The 18,005-nt window shown below is 38.9% G+C and overlaps 1 protein-coding gene across 2 annotated transcripts in view; it reads right to left on the bottom strand.

Moving 5' to 3' along the window:
• LOC117301152 (ATP-dependent 6-phosphofructokinase, platelet type-like) overlaps positions 1–18,005 on the bottom strand; it is a 37,779-nt gene that overhangs the window by 9,934 nt on the left and 9,840 nt on the right. The window contains exons 7-16 of one of the 2 annotated variants that reach the window (XM_033785047.1): positions 17,689–17,842; positions 16,467–16,562; positions 15,931–16,023; positions 14,599–14,724; positions 13,936–14,000; positions 13,214–13,304; positions 11,875–12,021; positions 10,295–10,365; positions 8,130–8,168; positions 1,189–1,276 (exon numbers count right to left, since the gene is read on the bottom strand). In XM_033785047.1, coding sequence (XP_033640938.1) covers positions 1,189–1,276; positions 8,130–8,168; positions 10,295–10,365; positions 11,875–12,021; positions 13,214–13,304; positions 13,936–14,000; positions 14,599–14,724; positions 15,931–16,023; positions 16,467–16,562; positions 17,689–17,842 — 970 coding nt within the window. The remainder of the gene's footprint in view (positions 1–1,188; positions 1,277–8,129; positions 8,169–10,294; positions 10,366–11,874; positions 12,022–13,213; positions 13,305–13,935; positions 14,001–14,598; positions 14,725–15,930; positions 16,024–16,466; positions 16,563–17,688; positions 17,843–18,005) is intronic. The other variant, XM_033785048.1, reaches the window with a different exon arrangement.

Raw genomic sequence — 18,005 nt, 5'->3', positions numbered from 1 at the left:
CAAGGCTATTGCCCAGGTCTTGGCCTTGGTTACCCCTTCAAAAGTTCCTCATAGACTTTAAGATTTTTCTATGAAAGTGCACTTTGCAAAACGAAAAAATTGCCTTGCTCGTTCAAAGGAACAGACTTGTACATGATATGCATGTAGGTCAACAAACTGGGTGAGAATTACGTACAAAGAATTACATGAACACAGAGGCTAGGAACGACCACAGAGGCCATGGTCTCTGTTGCCCAGGTCTTGGCCTTGCATGGTTACCCCTCCAAAAGTTCCTCATAGACTTTTAAGGTTTACCAATGAAAGTGCACTTTGCAAAATGGAAAATGGCCTTGTCCTCTCAAAAAGCAACAGACCCTAGAGTTTAACAAACTGGGCAAGTTTGATTTTGTCTGGCGGTCCTTTATTAAAGGCAGTGGACACTATTATTGGTAATTAGTCAAAATAATTATTAGCATAAAACCTTACTTGGTAACGAGTAATGGGGAGAGGTTGATAGTATAATATGGTGTGAGAATTGGCTCCCTCTGAAAAGACGTAGTTTTCGAGAAAGAAGTAATTTTCCACGAATTTGATTTTGAGACCTCAGGTTTAGAATTTTAGGTCACGAAATCAAGCATCTGAAAGCACACAACTTCTACATGTACAAGAAGCGCACAAAATACCACAAATGCAATGGCCTCTGTCTAGACCTTGATTACCTCTCAAACACTTTCCCATAGACTTTAACATTTTCCAAATCAAAAGCCGATTTCAAAACGGCCTCACCCTCTAAAAGATGACTAGGCCTGTAGGTCAACAAACTGGGTGATTTTTTTTTAGAGATGGGAGTAAGGGATTATATGATGGGTTGTTGGGTATCAAAAGCTTAATCTTGACCCACGTCAAAATTCTAGTTGAACCTAGTTACAAGTAAACTGTGTTTAACTGGAACAAGTTGAAAACCAGTGATAAACTAGTTTAAACACAGTTAAAACCAGTTGGTTTAATATGGAAAATGGACAGAAACCAACTGTTTTTTTTAAATTTAAACCTACATTAGTTGAACACAGATAAACATAGTCCAAACCAATTGGTTAATATGGAAAATGGACGAGTTTGGTCACTATCCAGTTGAACCAGTTGACCCCAGTTAACTGGGGTCAAAACTGGGGTCAACTGGAATTTTGACCTGGGGAATAACCATCTTACCTCAAACCCTCCAATGAGCAGCAAACCATGGATCTTAAATTGCTTTAACTTCTCGGCCACCTTTTCCAGAAATTTACCTGGGGTACACCTGAATGAAGCAAATGCAAACCTTGTGTTAAATTCAAGCAGTCATTGATTATAAATAAACTGGTTTATGTCACTGTGAAACAACAAAACCAATTTTGTGTATAATTTAGCCTTTAGCCAAGATGGCGGATGTCTGCAGAGGTCATAGGTTAAATCACACAGCTTGCATCAAAATATGGCAGTTAAATCACCATATAGGAGGCACACACACCGGAATAAGTGACAAACCTCTACAATACAATAACAGTATTATAAACACTTTACCTATGTATAAAACAAACTCTATACACACAAAAAACTCCCAAGCGTAAATCTCTTGTCAATGCCATTAAACCTGCACTCAAATATCAGTTTCCAAGTAAAACATTTTAGCTGAACGCCAACCCAACACCAAGCCAGATGAGTTTATAACAGCCATTTCAGTGTTAAAATGTCCCCTCGATAGAGTTAGCTTTCCTTAGAGCATGTGTAATAAATATTGAAAGGTAGATTAAATACAGTGCAACCGCTCCAGGGGTGGATTTCACAAAGGTAGTCCTAACTTAGGACTAGTCCTAGGCAATGCTAAGAGATAGGACCAGTCCTAAGTTAGGACCTATCTCTTAGCATTGCCTAGGACTAGTCCTAAGTTAGGGCTACCTTTGTGAAATCCACCCCAGGTCCCCCCTGTACATGTACAGGTTTACATGTACAAATGTACATGTAACACATCCACTTTACAGGGCCCGATTTCATGGCTCTGCTCACCGTAAACAAAGAATCGCTGTCGCGGAAGCAGGGAATTCTGCGCCTAGGTCAAGCGAGTTTCAGAAAATTTGTGCCTGTGTGCTTGCGTACTCCACACTGTATTAGGCATTCTTCACTTATACAGCTAGCGTAAAAATTTGCCGCTTGCAAGTAAGCGGAGAACGGTGATTGAATTCGGTGGTAAGCAGAGCCATGAAATTGGGCCCTGGTTATGGGTATCAGGCCATTTCCGGATTGGCGGCCAAAGCTAAGGCTACAGCTAGATTTTTACATCATCATGCATTGAAGCATAGTGCATCCTTAAAATCATTCTAATAGCAGAAGTTGTCCGTAGCCATAGCTGTAGCTGCCAGTTCGGATACGGCGGAAGTGTTGAATTCCCGAATTCAGTTGTTTCAACCTCTGGCAAGGTTTCTTAAAGGAACTTTACAGAATTGGTTTTGCTAACAAAACGGTTGCCGGCAATGTAAGCGCTTTAAGTATTCCACCATATATACATTTAAACTGACAAACCTCAAGAAGTTTGAAATCGATTGGCCATCTGTGTCACGAGAGAATAGTGAAAAACTGATTACAAATTTTGCATTGCATCGATGCCAAAATAAAAATGAATAAAGCACTCACTGAGCCATAAACTCAAAACGCGTAGTTAGATTATACACTTCTCATCAAATATGACATTTCAGACAGGAATATTTCAAGGAATGTTTTCAACTATCATCATCATTAGACCGTGTAAGTTTTGTGTAAATCTGTGATCTTCACAATTTTGTTTTCTTACCAATTCTGTAACGTTCCTTTAATTACAGCTGAGAAAAGATTAACACTTTGGTAAATAACAGACTTCAAAACAGACTACACTGTGCTTAAGAACTCTTAGTCTTAACACAACATACAAGCCTTTAAAAGAACAGATGTAAATGACCATGAACAGATGTATGATGCAGTGTACAAAGCTCTAAATGAAACTTGGATATGAATGGTGACAGCATGATGATGACAACAAGTAAAGGGTGAAGCAAACATACATGTAGATATTAATGTGATTGTTAAAATGCAACAGCGTGCAGACGAGTGGCAGGCAGTGGCGAAATTAAGGTGGGCAAAAAAGCCAGAGGCTCCCCCCCCAAAAAAAAAAACATAAATAAATAAATAACAATTTTATGTCCGTGCCCCTCCCCCATTGATGACCGCCACCTCCACCCCATTTGAAATCTGTACTTTTGAGATTAAACTTACTGATAAATGCAATGTTGTACATCATGTGTATAATGCACCGTATACTTATAGAAAGCACTATACTAAATACTTTCTCAAGTCCTGGAAAAACAAATTTGAACCAGCATCCTTTGCAATTCTAGAGCAGTGTCCAATGTTGTGGCTTTGTTTTAAAACCGCAGTATGGCTGCGCTTACAACCCCTAGTAAAGCACATAACTCTTGGGCTGGCTGTAAGCGCAGAATTTCACAGTAAGCAGAGCCATAAAATTGAGCCCAGATGTCTCACCAACTAGACCACCGATCTTGCCCCGGTAGGTAGCGGCAGTTTGAAACCCTATATTTTTGCAATGGGTCACAATAATTTTAGTAGATGTAAAATTTGCATCAAGGACAAAATTCAGTTGTGTCCTACATTGTAAGTTGAAATTCTCATAATATTTCACATGTAAACAATCTTTCTACATTCCTAAAAACAAACAAATGAACAACTAACTGCTAACTAATAATGGACAGTCAGTGAACTATACAAACTTAAAGGTACTACATATAAATACCAAAAACTGTTTCTGACGTCATAACCAAAACGGTAACCGAGCTCACAACTCGGTTATCGTTCAGTCTGAACAGCAGAACCAACGACCAACAATCAAAACAGTTTTTGGTTGGGATCGCCAAAACGCACTCCATGTTCCGCTTTCACTGAACAATCATTATAGAGCATCACATTCTAACCTTTGACCTTATAAGATTGCAATTGCATTGTTGGGAAAACATTGCGTGTTTTACAGCCAAATAGTTATATGCAACAAACACTTGCGCTAGTCCAGGTAAACAATGCATTAGTTCCTCATTTAACCAATCATGAGAAAAGAAAAAAGAAAAAAAGAAAAAACACTTGTCATCCCGCATGAAACTTGGCCCTTGGTAAAACATAGGAAAACTTTATCCTGCTCAGTCAATTTTACTTTTTTTCACCCCCAGAATTCATAGTTTGAAATATTCTTAAAAGCAGTAACTTAATTGTGACATGTGTGACTAAGCAAGAAATTGTAACAGACATTATTGAAATCTAACTCACTTTTGGCTCGGTGTACACACACATGTATTAAGGAAAATTAGTTTTTAAAAGAGTAAATTGATTCCAACCTGTTGGAATTCAATAAATTCACATTTTAACGAACCTGTGAAAATTTGATCAAATTTGGTGATCATGTTTTAGAGAAAACAATTGGAAATAATAAAACAAATATCAGATTTTTTTTATTTAACTTTCATATAAGGCTTATTTCAACAGTGAATTGGTGGGTTTCTAAATGCCATTTTCCTTGTCTTAGACAGTTTTTTTTTAAAAGGATACTGTTTTTCTGGAAGATTTGAACAAGTGTACACTTCATAATCATTGAACTTTCAAATTTAAACTTCATTTATTAATTTCATAACTGATCAAAACATTGTGTTTTTTTAATTTTTTTCCAAAATAAGGTAAGCCCAACTGGGAGAGACCTGGGGTGGATTTCACAAGGAGTTAGGACTAGTCTTATCTCGAGTTAAGACGAGTTACTTAGGAAATATAGCTGTACAATTTTGATATCTCTTAGGACTAGTCCTAAGTTAGGACTAGTGTCCTAAGTTAGCACTAGTCCTAACTCTTTGTGAAATCAACCCCTGATGTGATATGAAATTAAGTAGAGTTGTTAATAGCAAATGGCTTATGATTGCATGGATGGCAAATAAAACATCATACATGTGCACTGAAATTAAAAAAACGAGAGGCACAAACAGCCCGGTTTCTCGAAGAATGCAATCATTCCAATCCAGCCAACTAAATCAGACAAAAGAAAGTGTCAGCTTTAAGAAGCATGTGGTTTGCATTCAATGTGCTATCCATTGCCATGCTATCTTGTATGCATGTGTTCCAGCCCAACTTTAGAAACTTCCCAACTATAGTTTGGACTGGTGCCAACTTGAATGTTAAAGTTAGGATGGCCCGTACCATGGATCCAGAGAGCCAAAACATCTCATAACGCTATTTCCGGCCTTTAGAACCTGCAAGATGTAGACTGCATAATATTGTGACTGTATGCGTGTATCCTACACACACACGCACATAGTCAAAGCTGTAGAATCACCATATAAGTCGGGTACATGTGTGTTATTGCCATAGAGCTATATATATTGACTAGAGCGCTAACGTGCTCTGCGTTTTGAAGCCACCCTGGGCGCAGACATGCTTGATGTGTTGCGTGAGTTCGGAACGATTTTAATTTTAAGAGAACACACATTGACGCGATTTTTGTACATTCGGCGTGTGCGCTTTCGTACGCGACTGCCCATTCGCGCACGTCCGCGCTACGAAAACCGTAACTTCGACTCAGTGATTGACGTTCTAAAAAAAGTATACGCGCCATGATGCTCGCAGTTTTGTACGCTCATCAGCAGATTGTGCGTTCACATTTGCTGAATGTTTTGCTTCGATGAAACATAAAAAAGAACAAACGCACCATCATGCAAATAGCCGTACAATTGCCGTACAAAATTTCAAGCTTTTGTATTGGTTTGTACATAAACATGGATGCGCCCACACGGCTTCAAAACCTTAGTGCGTGTATAACGGGGTGTTAGCGCTCTAGTCAATATATACAGCTCTATGGTGTTATTGCACTATATGTCCATATCCTATGAAACCAGTCTTTATCATCGGGAGGCCAGACTAGGATCCATATCACTTTGCAGGGGGGGGGGGGAGGCACTAGTATACATTTCTTGTGATTTTTTTCAAATGAGATACATTGTATCGCCCAACTCAAAAGGCCGGACAGCAACTTCAAGGCGAGGGCTACACTTAACTGACTTGGGTTGTCGACCTATAACATGTAGATCAACATGCCCCTGCAGGGGAACCTTGCCTTTGTACAACTGTACAGTTGGTTCTTTTTTGTTCCTTACCAATCCTAGCACACAGGACCTACGGATTAATGTCCCATTGGGTGGACAATGCAATTATGGTAAAGCATCTTGCTTAAAGACACAGGTACCACGACCAGGACTCAAACCCACAGTCTGCTGATCAGAAGCACAAGAGCTTGTGTCCGGTGCACTGACATGTAACTGATTCTTCTCAAGGTTTTTCTAAAATGTTGTTGCGATAACTATTGTGTATCATGTACGAGCCACCGTTGTTATCCAATAGAAAGTTTAGTGGTTCAAAAAATACTTTAGTGGCCCACTGATCACTATCACTATCACTCGATCCCAGCTATAGTTGGGCCGCCAAAACTGTAATCAAGTGCTGTCCTAAGGGACAATTTTTGAGACTGGTCCCAAATATAGTTTGGATGATGCTATAGTTTGGACGGCGGAGCACATACATAAAAAACAAAATGCATTAATCCATTCCTAAACAACTAGTGACTGGAGGACAGAAGTCTCCCTTTTTCAATAAACGTTTCACAGGTCATTTTTCATTGGGTTTTTTTCAACTAGTTTGAAACTAAAAGGGTTGAATTGTTTGTACTCTTCACAGAAACGCGCTGTTGTACACACAACCCATTCAGATCCTGTGCATCTGTAAAAATTAAACCTTGCCAACAATCAGAACAATAGACAACTGAAAGCAAAAATAATGTGAGCTGCTTCAACAAAACAACAGTCAAGTTACAATTTTTTTCAGAGTTGAGGTTATGGATTATCATAACTCAATTGAGCGAGAGAGTACCACACTGCCTTGTCTGTATGTCGTATAAAAACTTGCTATTTCTATATTAAGTAGGATTTGAAACCTTGCATGGTGGAAGAATAACTAAGAGAGGTTTGCGGTAACACCTTGTGAATATCTCTTTTTGAATAGTTGCTCTACCAGCCAGGCTTCTGATGGATGATACCCAAGCCTACATCCGTATGAACTGTAAAAGGGGTAACTCTGTTTCAGCCCCAGAAGTAGGTGGCAATGGAAAAATAGTTGATTGAAGCCCACACCTTGAAGTGGCCTTCAGGCCTTGTTTGTCTGGCGACTTGCATAACAAACAATTTGATTTTGTTTTTGTTTTTGTTTTAAAGTGTTGGTTCTGAAACCAGACTGAGACTCAGAGTTGTTAACCAACCGTTCATTTCAGAACCAACACAACTCAAAAAGAACTGTATGGTGTTACCGCAAACCTCTACTAGGTATTTCTATATTATTTGTCAGTTGCACCAACCATGTACAAGATGTTTGACGCGCTTTGAGACGCCCTTCGGGTGTCTAAAGCGCCATATAAAACCTAGACATTATTACTATTATTTTTATTATTATATGGGTTAAAAAAAAAAAAAAATTGACAAATCGTTTTTGTGTTTACTATTGTATTTCAGTTTGTGGTAACACGATGTGACGATTGTGTATACATGTTCTATCTACTTTGCTGTTAGATGTTAAATTTGCATCGGGGATAAAGAATATTAATTTTGGTTTGTACCCATACACCGATGTGTGTTAGCACATAGGATTCGAACTGCCTCTAGCTACCGGGCAACCTCGGTAGTCTAGTTGGTAAGACACTGCTCTAGAATTGCAAGGGTCGTGGGTTCGAATCCCCCCGAGTACTTTGCTGTTGTTCTTGAGAACTTGTCTTGCTACATGTATTACATGTATTCTACTGCCGCAGAGTAAAATTTTGCAATCTGGAGTCTATTTAGTTGTGATGAAAAGAAATGTCCTGCAGCTATGTGAAATTGGGCCCAGGTACGCAGTCTCAAGATTTCGCTCTCCGCTGTCGTAAAACAAAACACTGATGGGGAAAGTTTTCCTCAAAAACATACTGCACATCGCTGATTTACAGTTAACTTCACTTTCATTTTGAGTAAGCAGCTCACACATTCCCCCCTTGTTTTATATTTTTACAAAAATACCGATCAAGTTTATCACTTCCTGACGATGGGTACACCTCACTGTAAAACAAACAAGATGACAACAACAACAACAAAAACCACGGCAAAGAAAACACAGGTGCGAATTAAAAAAATTAGGGGCAAAATAATCTTTGCAGTTATGTTTGAATTCTTGAGGTCCCAGGGAGGGAGTTGATGAGAGTGAACATTCCTGAGAATGACTTGCTGACCTGGGCCCAATTTCAAGGCTCTGCTTATCGCCGAATTCTGCACTTACCATTCTCCGCTAACTGTGCAATGCAAGCGCTATATTTCTGCGCTAGCTGTAACCATAAGCGAAGAATGCCTAGTAATGTGAATTAGTACGCACACGTACATTAAAAATTCCCTGCTGAACTTTGAATTACACTGGACAAAAGTGCAGAATTTCCTGCTTCCTTTAAAGGCAGTGGACACTAATGGTAATTACTCAAAATAATTACTAGCATGAAACCTTACTTGATAACAAGTAATGGGGAGAGGTTGATAGTAAAAAACACTATGAGAAACGGCTCCCTCTGAAGTGGAGTAGTTTTCGAGAATGAAGTAGTTTTCCACGAATTTGATTTGAGACCTCAGATTTAGAATTTGAGGACTCGAATGCAATCATTAGAAAGCAAACAACTTTCGTGTGAAAAGGGTGTTTTCTTCTTTCATTATTATCTCGCAACTTCGATGACCGATTGAGCTCAAATTTTCACAGGTTTTGTTATTTTATGCATATGTTGAGAAACAGCAAGTGAGATGACTGGTCTTTGACAACTACCAATAGTGTCCACTGTCTTTAAGCTTTGATTCTTTGCTTAGGGTAGACAGAGCCATGAAATTGGGTCCTGGTGCTCCCCTTATTCTAGACCCATGACCTCCTATAATTATGTTAGATCTCAGGAGGATGTACAATGCACACGCTGTGTACTGAGAAAACCAAAACTTCAAGTTCGGACATTTTGTGGACCATTTCTTTAATCTTTAAAACTCCCTTTGGTGACTGTTTTTAATTACTTGTTCAAAGAAATTGAAAGGCTTGTGGAGATTATTTTTTTAAATCATGAAATCAGGAAAAATCAGGCTTAAATGGAAAATACATCATTGTCTAATGGAAGAGAAAACTCATATCCATCCAAAAGTTTTCAATAAACACACCAAATTACGAAAATTTCATGAAATTTTGCCCCGTTTTAGTAAAAATAACACTATCAGTGTACAGGCCTAGTGTTCTGTGAGTGGTTCTGTGTGATGTCAGGTCAAGCTTATTTCAAAATAAGCAAGTGTGATTCTGAGTGCCTCTACAACCAATTTTCTTGTTTGTTTGTTGAAGTGTTGGGGTGTTTGTTTGTTTGTTTGTTTGTTTTTTGGGTATTTTTTTAAAGTTAATATTCCAGTCAAGGGAACTCGGCAAACTCCAACAAGGGGGATATAAACGCAAAGCTGGCAACAGCCAATTTCTCTCATACAAACATTGGTTGACTGTCTATGATTATGAGTTGTGCAAATTAAGAAATTATGATTCAGTAACTAGAAGACAATACTTATTCCAGTCAGTGTATAATTGTTTACTGCATTTTCTAGTCATTGTCAAATCAGCAATACATGTAGCTTCATTTGATTCGAACCCACAACCTTATGATTACAAGTCCGGCAGTCTAACCATTGGACCCAAGTGTGTTTCTGACAGAAATTATTCCTTTGAAGGACCATTACTGATTTGATCAACTGTATTGCAGATGGGAGTGTTTCTCTAGAGGATTCGTACTGGTATGGTTAATCATGTTAATATACTCAATAAATTTTCAGATTGAAACAAACATTTGTTGATCCTATCCTTTGCTTTTAGATATGTTAGACAGAAAAATGTTCAACCTCATGTCTTCAAGAAATGCTGCGAGACATTCATTGCATCTTGATTCACAGAGATTCCTGATTTGGTTTATTCTGCAATTGGGCATAACTCCCCAGCCCCCTCCCTCTTGAACTCCCCAGCCCCCTCCCTCATGATCTCCCCACCCTAGATGACAATCACACACCACACAATTGACTACGCATTCACCACTCGTGTTGTATCTAAACATGACTATGTATGTAAAGTGATATGCCAAACGGGTGTACAGATACAAGGACAAGCAAAGAGCCATTAACTCGACACTTACCTATTGGTTCCCAGTAACGAGCCCCCTTCACTGACCCACGTACCAACATCCATCCAGCCCATGTGCTTGACCTGAGAGGGCAAAGAGCAAAGGTCAAAGTTTAACATTGGGTGGCATGGTTGGCTTGTGTGTAAAGTGCTCTCTTCTCGCCACTATGGCCCTGTTTGGACTCCTGGTAAGGGCCACATGTGAGTAGTAGAGCTTTGTGTTGGTTCTCTCCTGTCAGCCTGTGCCACAGGGTTTTTTCTCTAGGCCCTCCTAGTTTTACCTTCTCCAGAAAGGTACAGAAATTTTGATCTACAGCCATATCTGAATTGGCATCTACAGCTACACAGCTGTTCCTAATTTTGTTTAATTTTGTTATGCAAGTCGCCAGACACACAAGACCTTAAAGCTTCTTCAAGGTGTGGTCTACAATTGTTTTTTTTTTCCAGGGGGCATTGCCACCTACTCCTAGGGCTGAAACAGGGTTACTCTCTTTCGGTCCATATGTATTCAGGCTCAAGGCATGATGACGCGCAAATCTAGCTGTAGCCACCAATAGGACACCGCCTCAGGCTGTGCTCCTTGGTCATTGTTATATGGGTCATTCAAACAAACAAACCCACACACACAATTAATACATGATGACAGGGGATACACCACGCTACATATCAAGCAACAAAATGTCAAATACATGTAGCTGGAAGTTAGAGGAGTGTTAGAACAGTCTTTGAAAGTACTCTTTGTTCTATCTTAAAAAATATTAACACAAATAAAAATGCAAATGTTGAGAGTGCTAATAATGTTGTCTTCTAATTCTTGTGATGATCATACAATGATCCACACAAATTTGCCTTGAAATTGCGTGGTTTCCTTTTACTCTGTGAACTAACACGGGCGGCCATTTATGGGAGTCAAAAATTTGAATCCCATAAATGGTTGACCCTGTTAGTCGACAAAGTAAAAGAAAACCTCTGCAATTTTGAGGCATGTTTGTGTGGATCATTGTAATCTACTTTTTCTACCCATATGCATTTAAAAAAAACGGTTACAAAGGCTTTTCAAAGACCAACTCGAACTATCCAAGGCAACGTGTTCCTTTAACCATGATTGCTTCATAAAGTTGGGGAGCTAGTTCTTTCTGCTCTACAAGCCAGGCTTTTGATGGATGATACCCAAGCCTACATGTACATCCGTATGGATGTAAAGGGGGTAACCCCGTTTCAGCCCTGTTCATAAATTATGTTTATCTTTTTTTTTTTTGCTAATAAATTATTATTGTTCTGCTTTATATATTTTTCTCAGCTTTTGTGTATATATTTTGTTTTAGTAATGGTTCATGTGTAAAGCGCTATAATCATGTTCTTTGGAATAGCGCTAGACAAGCACTGTGTATTATTAGGAGTAGGTAGCATCGGCCCCTGGAAAAACAGTTGATTTGTAGCCCACACCTTGAAGAGGCCTTCAGGCCTTGTATGTCTGGCGACTTGCATTTAACAAAAATTTTAAGCACACAGAGCAGTAATCAACAGAGTGAATATACCTGTGAAAAGGTCTATTTGATGAATACAAGTACAGGTAGCTGAAAGGTAACTTACATTGTCTTCCAGCAGACCCTCAAAGCCATCATAGATTCCAAGCACACGGTAGCCGTTGAAGAGGGAGGATCTCACAAATGCCCGCACCGCTGCATTCATCCCTGCTGCTGGAGCACCAACGTTTACAACAGCTAGGTTGAAGTCAGTCTGGAATAAAGAATAACAGCTTACAAAAATATATCATCAGGTTCAGAGCCTTATGATACATATGATTGAAGGGCAGTGATGTAGCCATGGTGGGGGGACCTGCCCAGTGGTGGGCGGGCCTGCCCAGTGGTGGGCGGGCCTGCCCAGTGGTGGGCGGGCCTGCCCAGTGGTGGGCGGGTCTGCCCAGTGGTGGGCGGGCCTGCCCAGTGGTGGGCGGGCCTGCCCAGAACTAACAATATTGCCCAGCACTCTACGCGAAATATGCTGTCCTGACACTTAATTATGTCCTTGAGCAACATACTTTTCTATGATTGTTTCTCTTCACCCAGGGGTATAAATGTTAAGGTATTAAGTCATTCAGCAGCCAGTGCCAGAAACACAGGGGCAAGCCCCATCTCTAAGTGATAAGTGTAACCTCAAATGTATATGTTACACAACACACTGGACCAACAGATTCCAATCCTATGATTTGAAGGATGGAGCAATACTAGTTAAAGGCAGTGGACACTATTGGTAATTGTCAAAGACTAGCCTTCACAGTTGGTGTATCTCTACAATATGCATTAAATAACAAACCTGTGAAAATTTGAGCTCAATCCGTCACCGAACTTGCGAGATAATAATGAAAGAAAAATAACCCTTGTCACACGAAGTTGTGTGCGTTTAGATGGTTGATTTCGAGACCTCAAGTTCTAAATCCGAGGTCTCGAAATCAAATTCGTGGACAATTACTTCTTTCTCGAAAACTATGTCACTTCAGAGGGAGCCGTTTCTCACAATGTTTTATACCATCAACCTCTCCCCATTACTCGTCACCAAGAAAAGTTTCATGCTAATAATTATTTTGAGTAATTACCAATAGTGTCCACTGCCTTTAAGTGTCTTGCTTAAGAACACAAGTGTCAGAACAAGGACTCAATTTCATACGCACAGAAAAGTGTTGCTTAACAACAAAAGTTTACCAGCAAAAATTACATTAACTGGTGTCCCACTCAAATTTTGCTTAGCAGAGAAAAATGCTGAGCGGTATTTTCTGCTTAACAGCTTTATGAAATTGGCCCCAAGGACTCAAACCCACACTCTGCACATCAGAAACACTAGCGCTTGAGCCTAGAAGGCCTGCTCACGCAGCCACAACACTGTAGGCCTACTCTATACATTGTTAGAAAGATAGGACTGGAAAGTAACTCACTGAGCATGTCTTGCCATCGAGACTGCAGACTTTATCTGGTGGCTTCAATCTCGTCAGGGTCAGGTACGTCCTCAGATTATTCACAAAACTCCTGTAGACGAAAATACCATCATTGAAAATTGTACATAAGATACAGTACTAAAAAAAGTCAAAGTGCAGTGAAGAGATTTAAAACCAACCTTTTTTTTATATCTGCATGTTGTTCGACTTTTGTGCTAGTTTTGGCAATTGAAAATGATAAGGGATTTAGGGTCAGAGCTTTCTGATTGTTAACGAACAATTGCTTTGAATTGTTCCCCAAAAAGAACTTGTGAATGAGTTGAACTGAAAAGTCTAAACTGCCTTACAGTCCTAGACTCACTTCATCTCGTTTCTATAAATACATTAATTATAATAATACAAATTTATACCGCGCTTACTACCCAATTCTAAGCGCATGGTGCTGGTGTCCTGGTGAAGACTATAGTAAACCAGGGCAACAGCACCAAAATTTAGAAAAAAATAAAGAACAAAGGCATAATACAAAGATCCATTAAGCTCTGCCCCATTGCGTATTGACCAATCACAATGCATCGAAGGTCCGACAAATAAGGTCTGACATGCGTGCGCGTATGCTTGATGCGTGCGGCAGATTGTGCAGAAAGGTATTGAAGACGCTCACGTGGTCTTGCTCACACGTGCGTCAGGGGCAGAGCCTAATGGATCGGTCTATTTGTTTTTACCTTCCTCTGAGCTCTGCCGCCTCCTCAAACCGCCCTTCATGTAAGGCCTTCGCCACCGCTTGAGTCTAATAGAAAATAATCAAGTAACAAAGTCAAGTGTAACTTCAGTGGGTTTAAAGACATTGGAAACTATTGGTGAATGTTCAATGACCAGTCTTCTCACTTGGTGTATCTCAACTTATGCATAAAATATTAAACCTGTGAAAATTTGAGCTCAATCGGTCGTCGAAGTTGCGAGATAATAATGAAAGAAAAAAACACCCTTGTCACACAATGTTGTGTGCTTTCAGATGCTTGATTTCGAGACCTCAAATTCTAAATCTGAGGTCTCTAATTCAAATTCGTGACAAATTACTTCTTTCTTGAAAACTTTGTCACTTCAGAGGGAGCCGTTTCTCACAATGTTTTATACATGTACTATTAACCTCTCCCCATTACTCCTTATCAAGTAAGGTTTTATGCTAATAATTATTTTGAGTAATTACCAACAGTGTCCACTTCCTTTAAAATATTGTATAGAGACTATTGTACTAATAAGCAAAATGCAATAGTAAAATATATGACTACCACCTAAAAACAAAAAAAATCTAAAGCAATTGTGCTAAAATATTCTGCCGCTCTTACATATACTTTTCTCAAGTTTTTCTAAGCACACTTACGTACCCTTTCTACACACTCCATAAGGGGCATCCTAATAGCCTTATTACCATCCAAGGTGACTACATAGGCTGGAGTTGTATCCGTAGCATCTACCAATGACAGGACAGCCTCTGCTCCCATACGACAAGCCTAAAAACATGACAATAAAAAAATAATTGAATCATAAGGGGGCCAGGCCTGATACTTCACGGAGGCAACAGAGGCAATTGCCTCAAAGCCCCCTGGTCATTGCCTTGGTGCCCTTAAAATGTATCAGAAGAAATTTACAACATCCTCATAGGGTGCCCTCTTACCAAGGAGAAAATGCCTTGGTGCCCTTGCCCTTTCAAAAACGAAGCATTGTCAAAACAAAATTTTAATTCTTCCTAGAAATTGTGGGTGTGTTGGTCAAAAGAAACAACTGAAAATCGAAATTCAGATTTCAGATGTGGAGAAAAACTCCCAACTGGGGGAAATCAGCACCATTGGGCAAGGATAAAAACTTGTAAAAAAAACAGACAAAATACCAAGCTGGCAAAGGTCGTTTCATTCCTGATTACAAAGTAAAAGTTGTTTGTTTAAGCCAAGAAAAGCAGTTTATTGAAATAACAAAAACTACTGACGTTAGAGAACTTTGATCTTAAACATCTGGTTCATTTGAGGCATTACTTTGTTATTCAGTGTATTGAAGATTATGAAGAAATACAATATTAAAAATTCAGAGAAGTGGGTGGGGAATTAAATTTTAAAGAAATATAATTTTTTTGCAACATTGACTATTATGAATGGCCCCTAACATGCCTAAGACACTGCAAATAAAGGTAATTCAATTGCTGCGCTAAATGTACTTGCTGTCTCCCTATTTTTGCTAAGCAAAGGGTTTTTGTGCTTAGTCAGTTTTTGTGCTTACAGACATAATAAAATAAGGCCCAGAACCACACTGCATACACTGCCCCACGCCTATGGAACAAATTGCCAGCACTAGTAAAATCATCTGTTTCTTTAAAACAATTTAAGAAAAACCTTAAGACACATCTTTTCAACCAAGTATTTGAGACAATGGTTTGATTTCTACCCTTCGATGTTTTCTTTGATATTGCATTTGTATTGTATTTCTCTTCAACATGTTCTGGATTTCTTCTTAGCTTAGGCTTACGTTTCAATTTTGGTTATTGTACATGTAAATATTATTCTTTGTATTTAGCGCCATGAGCACTTTGATGGATTTGTGCGCTTTATAAGTTCTCATTGTTATTATTATTTATTATTATTAATGGGGGCAAGATTTTTTCCAGGGGTTTAGATACTTAGGGTTTACCAGTTTACTGTGGGTTTACTGCAAAAAAAAAATCTCACCAGGACTCTGTCAAACGCAGATGGGTTCCCCCCGCGCTGTACATGGCCAAGTACGGTGACTCGCGTGTCATAGTCCAGACGTTTTACAATCAACTGCAAAGAAAAAATATCACAGTGAAATAAATCCGTATAAAACAAACATGCAGGGGTGACAACAAAGTTGGAATGGAAGTTTAATTCGTGAATATAAGTGGGATTGGGAGAACATGAAATCGCTGGGTCAGTGAAGGTCCTTTATTGCAATTCCATACCTATATGTATTACAATCAAAACGATTGAAAACAAGTTTGTATGAATTTGAAAAAAATTACAAAAAATCACAAATAAATTAAATCAATAATAAATTAGTGTTTCTGTTTGACAAGAAATTACTTTGGAGACAACTCTTTAAGAATAAACTCAAGGAGCTCCAAAATATGCAAAAGCAATTTTATGAAATCCAAACAAACTCCACTAACGACATTATAGTCCCGAGCCTACGAAATGGGTAACTTTGATTGAGCAACATTGTTTGAAGAAATTTATTTTTAACTTACATCTTTGACTATCTGAGTTGTGATTGGGTTGCCCTGGCGATCCTTTGCCCCCTCGGCAACGATAATAATATGAAGACGCTTCCCAAACTCCCTCGTCTGTAGCCAGGTAAACAAATAAAGGAACAAGTAATAATTTTAACAACAGATTTGCATTTATATCCATTAGCTCAATCAAGGCACTGTTACAAAATCATCCCTGCTCATTAGGCATACTTGTTAGCAAACAATTTACATGGTAACAAGCAATGGAGAGCTGGTGATAGTATAAAACATTGTGAGAAATGGCTCCCTCTGAAGTTACATGTACATGTACCTAGTCTTTGAGAAATAGATATTTTCCCACTCAAATCAAAGCCTTCATTTATTGTATGCATTCGAAAGAACACAAATTTGTGCTACAAGGGTGTTTTTTCTTTCATCATTCTCTTGTAATTTTGAAGACCAATTGAGATCAAATTTTCACAGGTTTGTTATTCTATGCATATGTTGGGATACACCGAAAGAGAATACTTGTCTTTGACAATTGCCAATATTGTCCTGTGCCTTTAAGGGTAATTTTTAATAAACTGAGCAACTGTAGGTTGTTGTCTTTGTTTGAAATTGCCAGACTTCATATAACTGTGATGATTTGCATACAGGTCATGTGAAGAGACCTTCCTTTCTCAATACTGTACATTTGAATTACGTGAGCGTTAAAGGTAGTGGACACTATTGGTAACCATGGTAACTACTCAAAACTATTATTAGCATAAAACCTTACATGGTAACCAGTACAATGGGGAGCTGTTGATAGTATAAAACACTGTGAGAAACGGCTCCCTCTGAAATGAGTAGTTTTCAAGAAAGAAGTAATTTTCCACAAATTTGATTTCGAGACCTCAGATTTAGAACTTGAGGTCTCAAGATCAAGCAGCTGATAGCACACAACTAAGTGTGATGAAGGGTGTTTTTTTCTTTCATTATTATCCCGCAACTTTCGATGACCGCTTGAGCTCAAATTTTCACAGGTTTGTTGTTTTATGCATATGTTGAGATACACCAAGTGAGAAGACTGGCAATTGACAATTACCAATGGTGTCCATTTTCTTTAAGCTCCAGCAAAACAAGTCATATTGACCAATTTAGACATCCACTGCACTATGAAATAAAAACAAATGCAATTTATGGTTTAACTTTGGTACTTGTTTTATTCAATATCTATAAGAAAATCATCTTAACTAACCTGGGCCAACTTCTTGCAGAGTTTCTCTTCCCAGCCAGTCTCTGGTGGCCACTCCGGTAGGAAGACCCAGTCGGCACCGCTGGCTAACCCTGCCACCAGGGCCAGGTAACCACAGTGACGACCCATTACCTCCAAGACAAATGTCCTCTGGTGACTGAGGGTGGAAACGACAAACAAAATATGTATTCAGTCACTTTGGAAAGAGTTGTCTATAAATTGAGCCAATATGAGAGAGTTGTTGCTAAAAAAGCTCATGCAGTATTTTATGTAATTTGTAGTTAAGTGCTATCATTACCTTTCTTGTTTTATCTATCAGA

Source organism: Asterias rubens, chromosome 16 (assembly GCF_902459465.1).
Source record: "Asterias rubens chromosome 16, eAstRub1.3, whole genome shotgun sequence".
In the NCBI taxonomy this organism is placed as follows: domain Eukaryota; kingdom Metazoa; phylum Echinodermata; class Asteroidea; order Forcipulatida; family Asteriidae; genus Asterias; species Asterias rubens.
The sequence above is the reverse complement of the archived record's forward strand: the minus strand, read 5'-3'. Positions and strand labels throughout refer to the sequence as shown.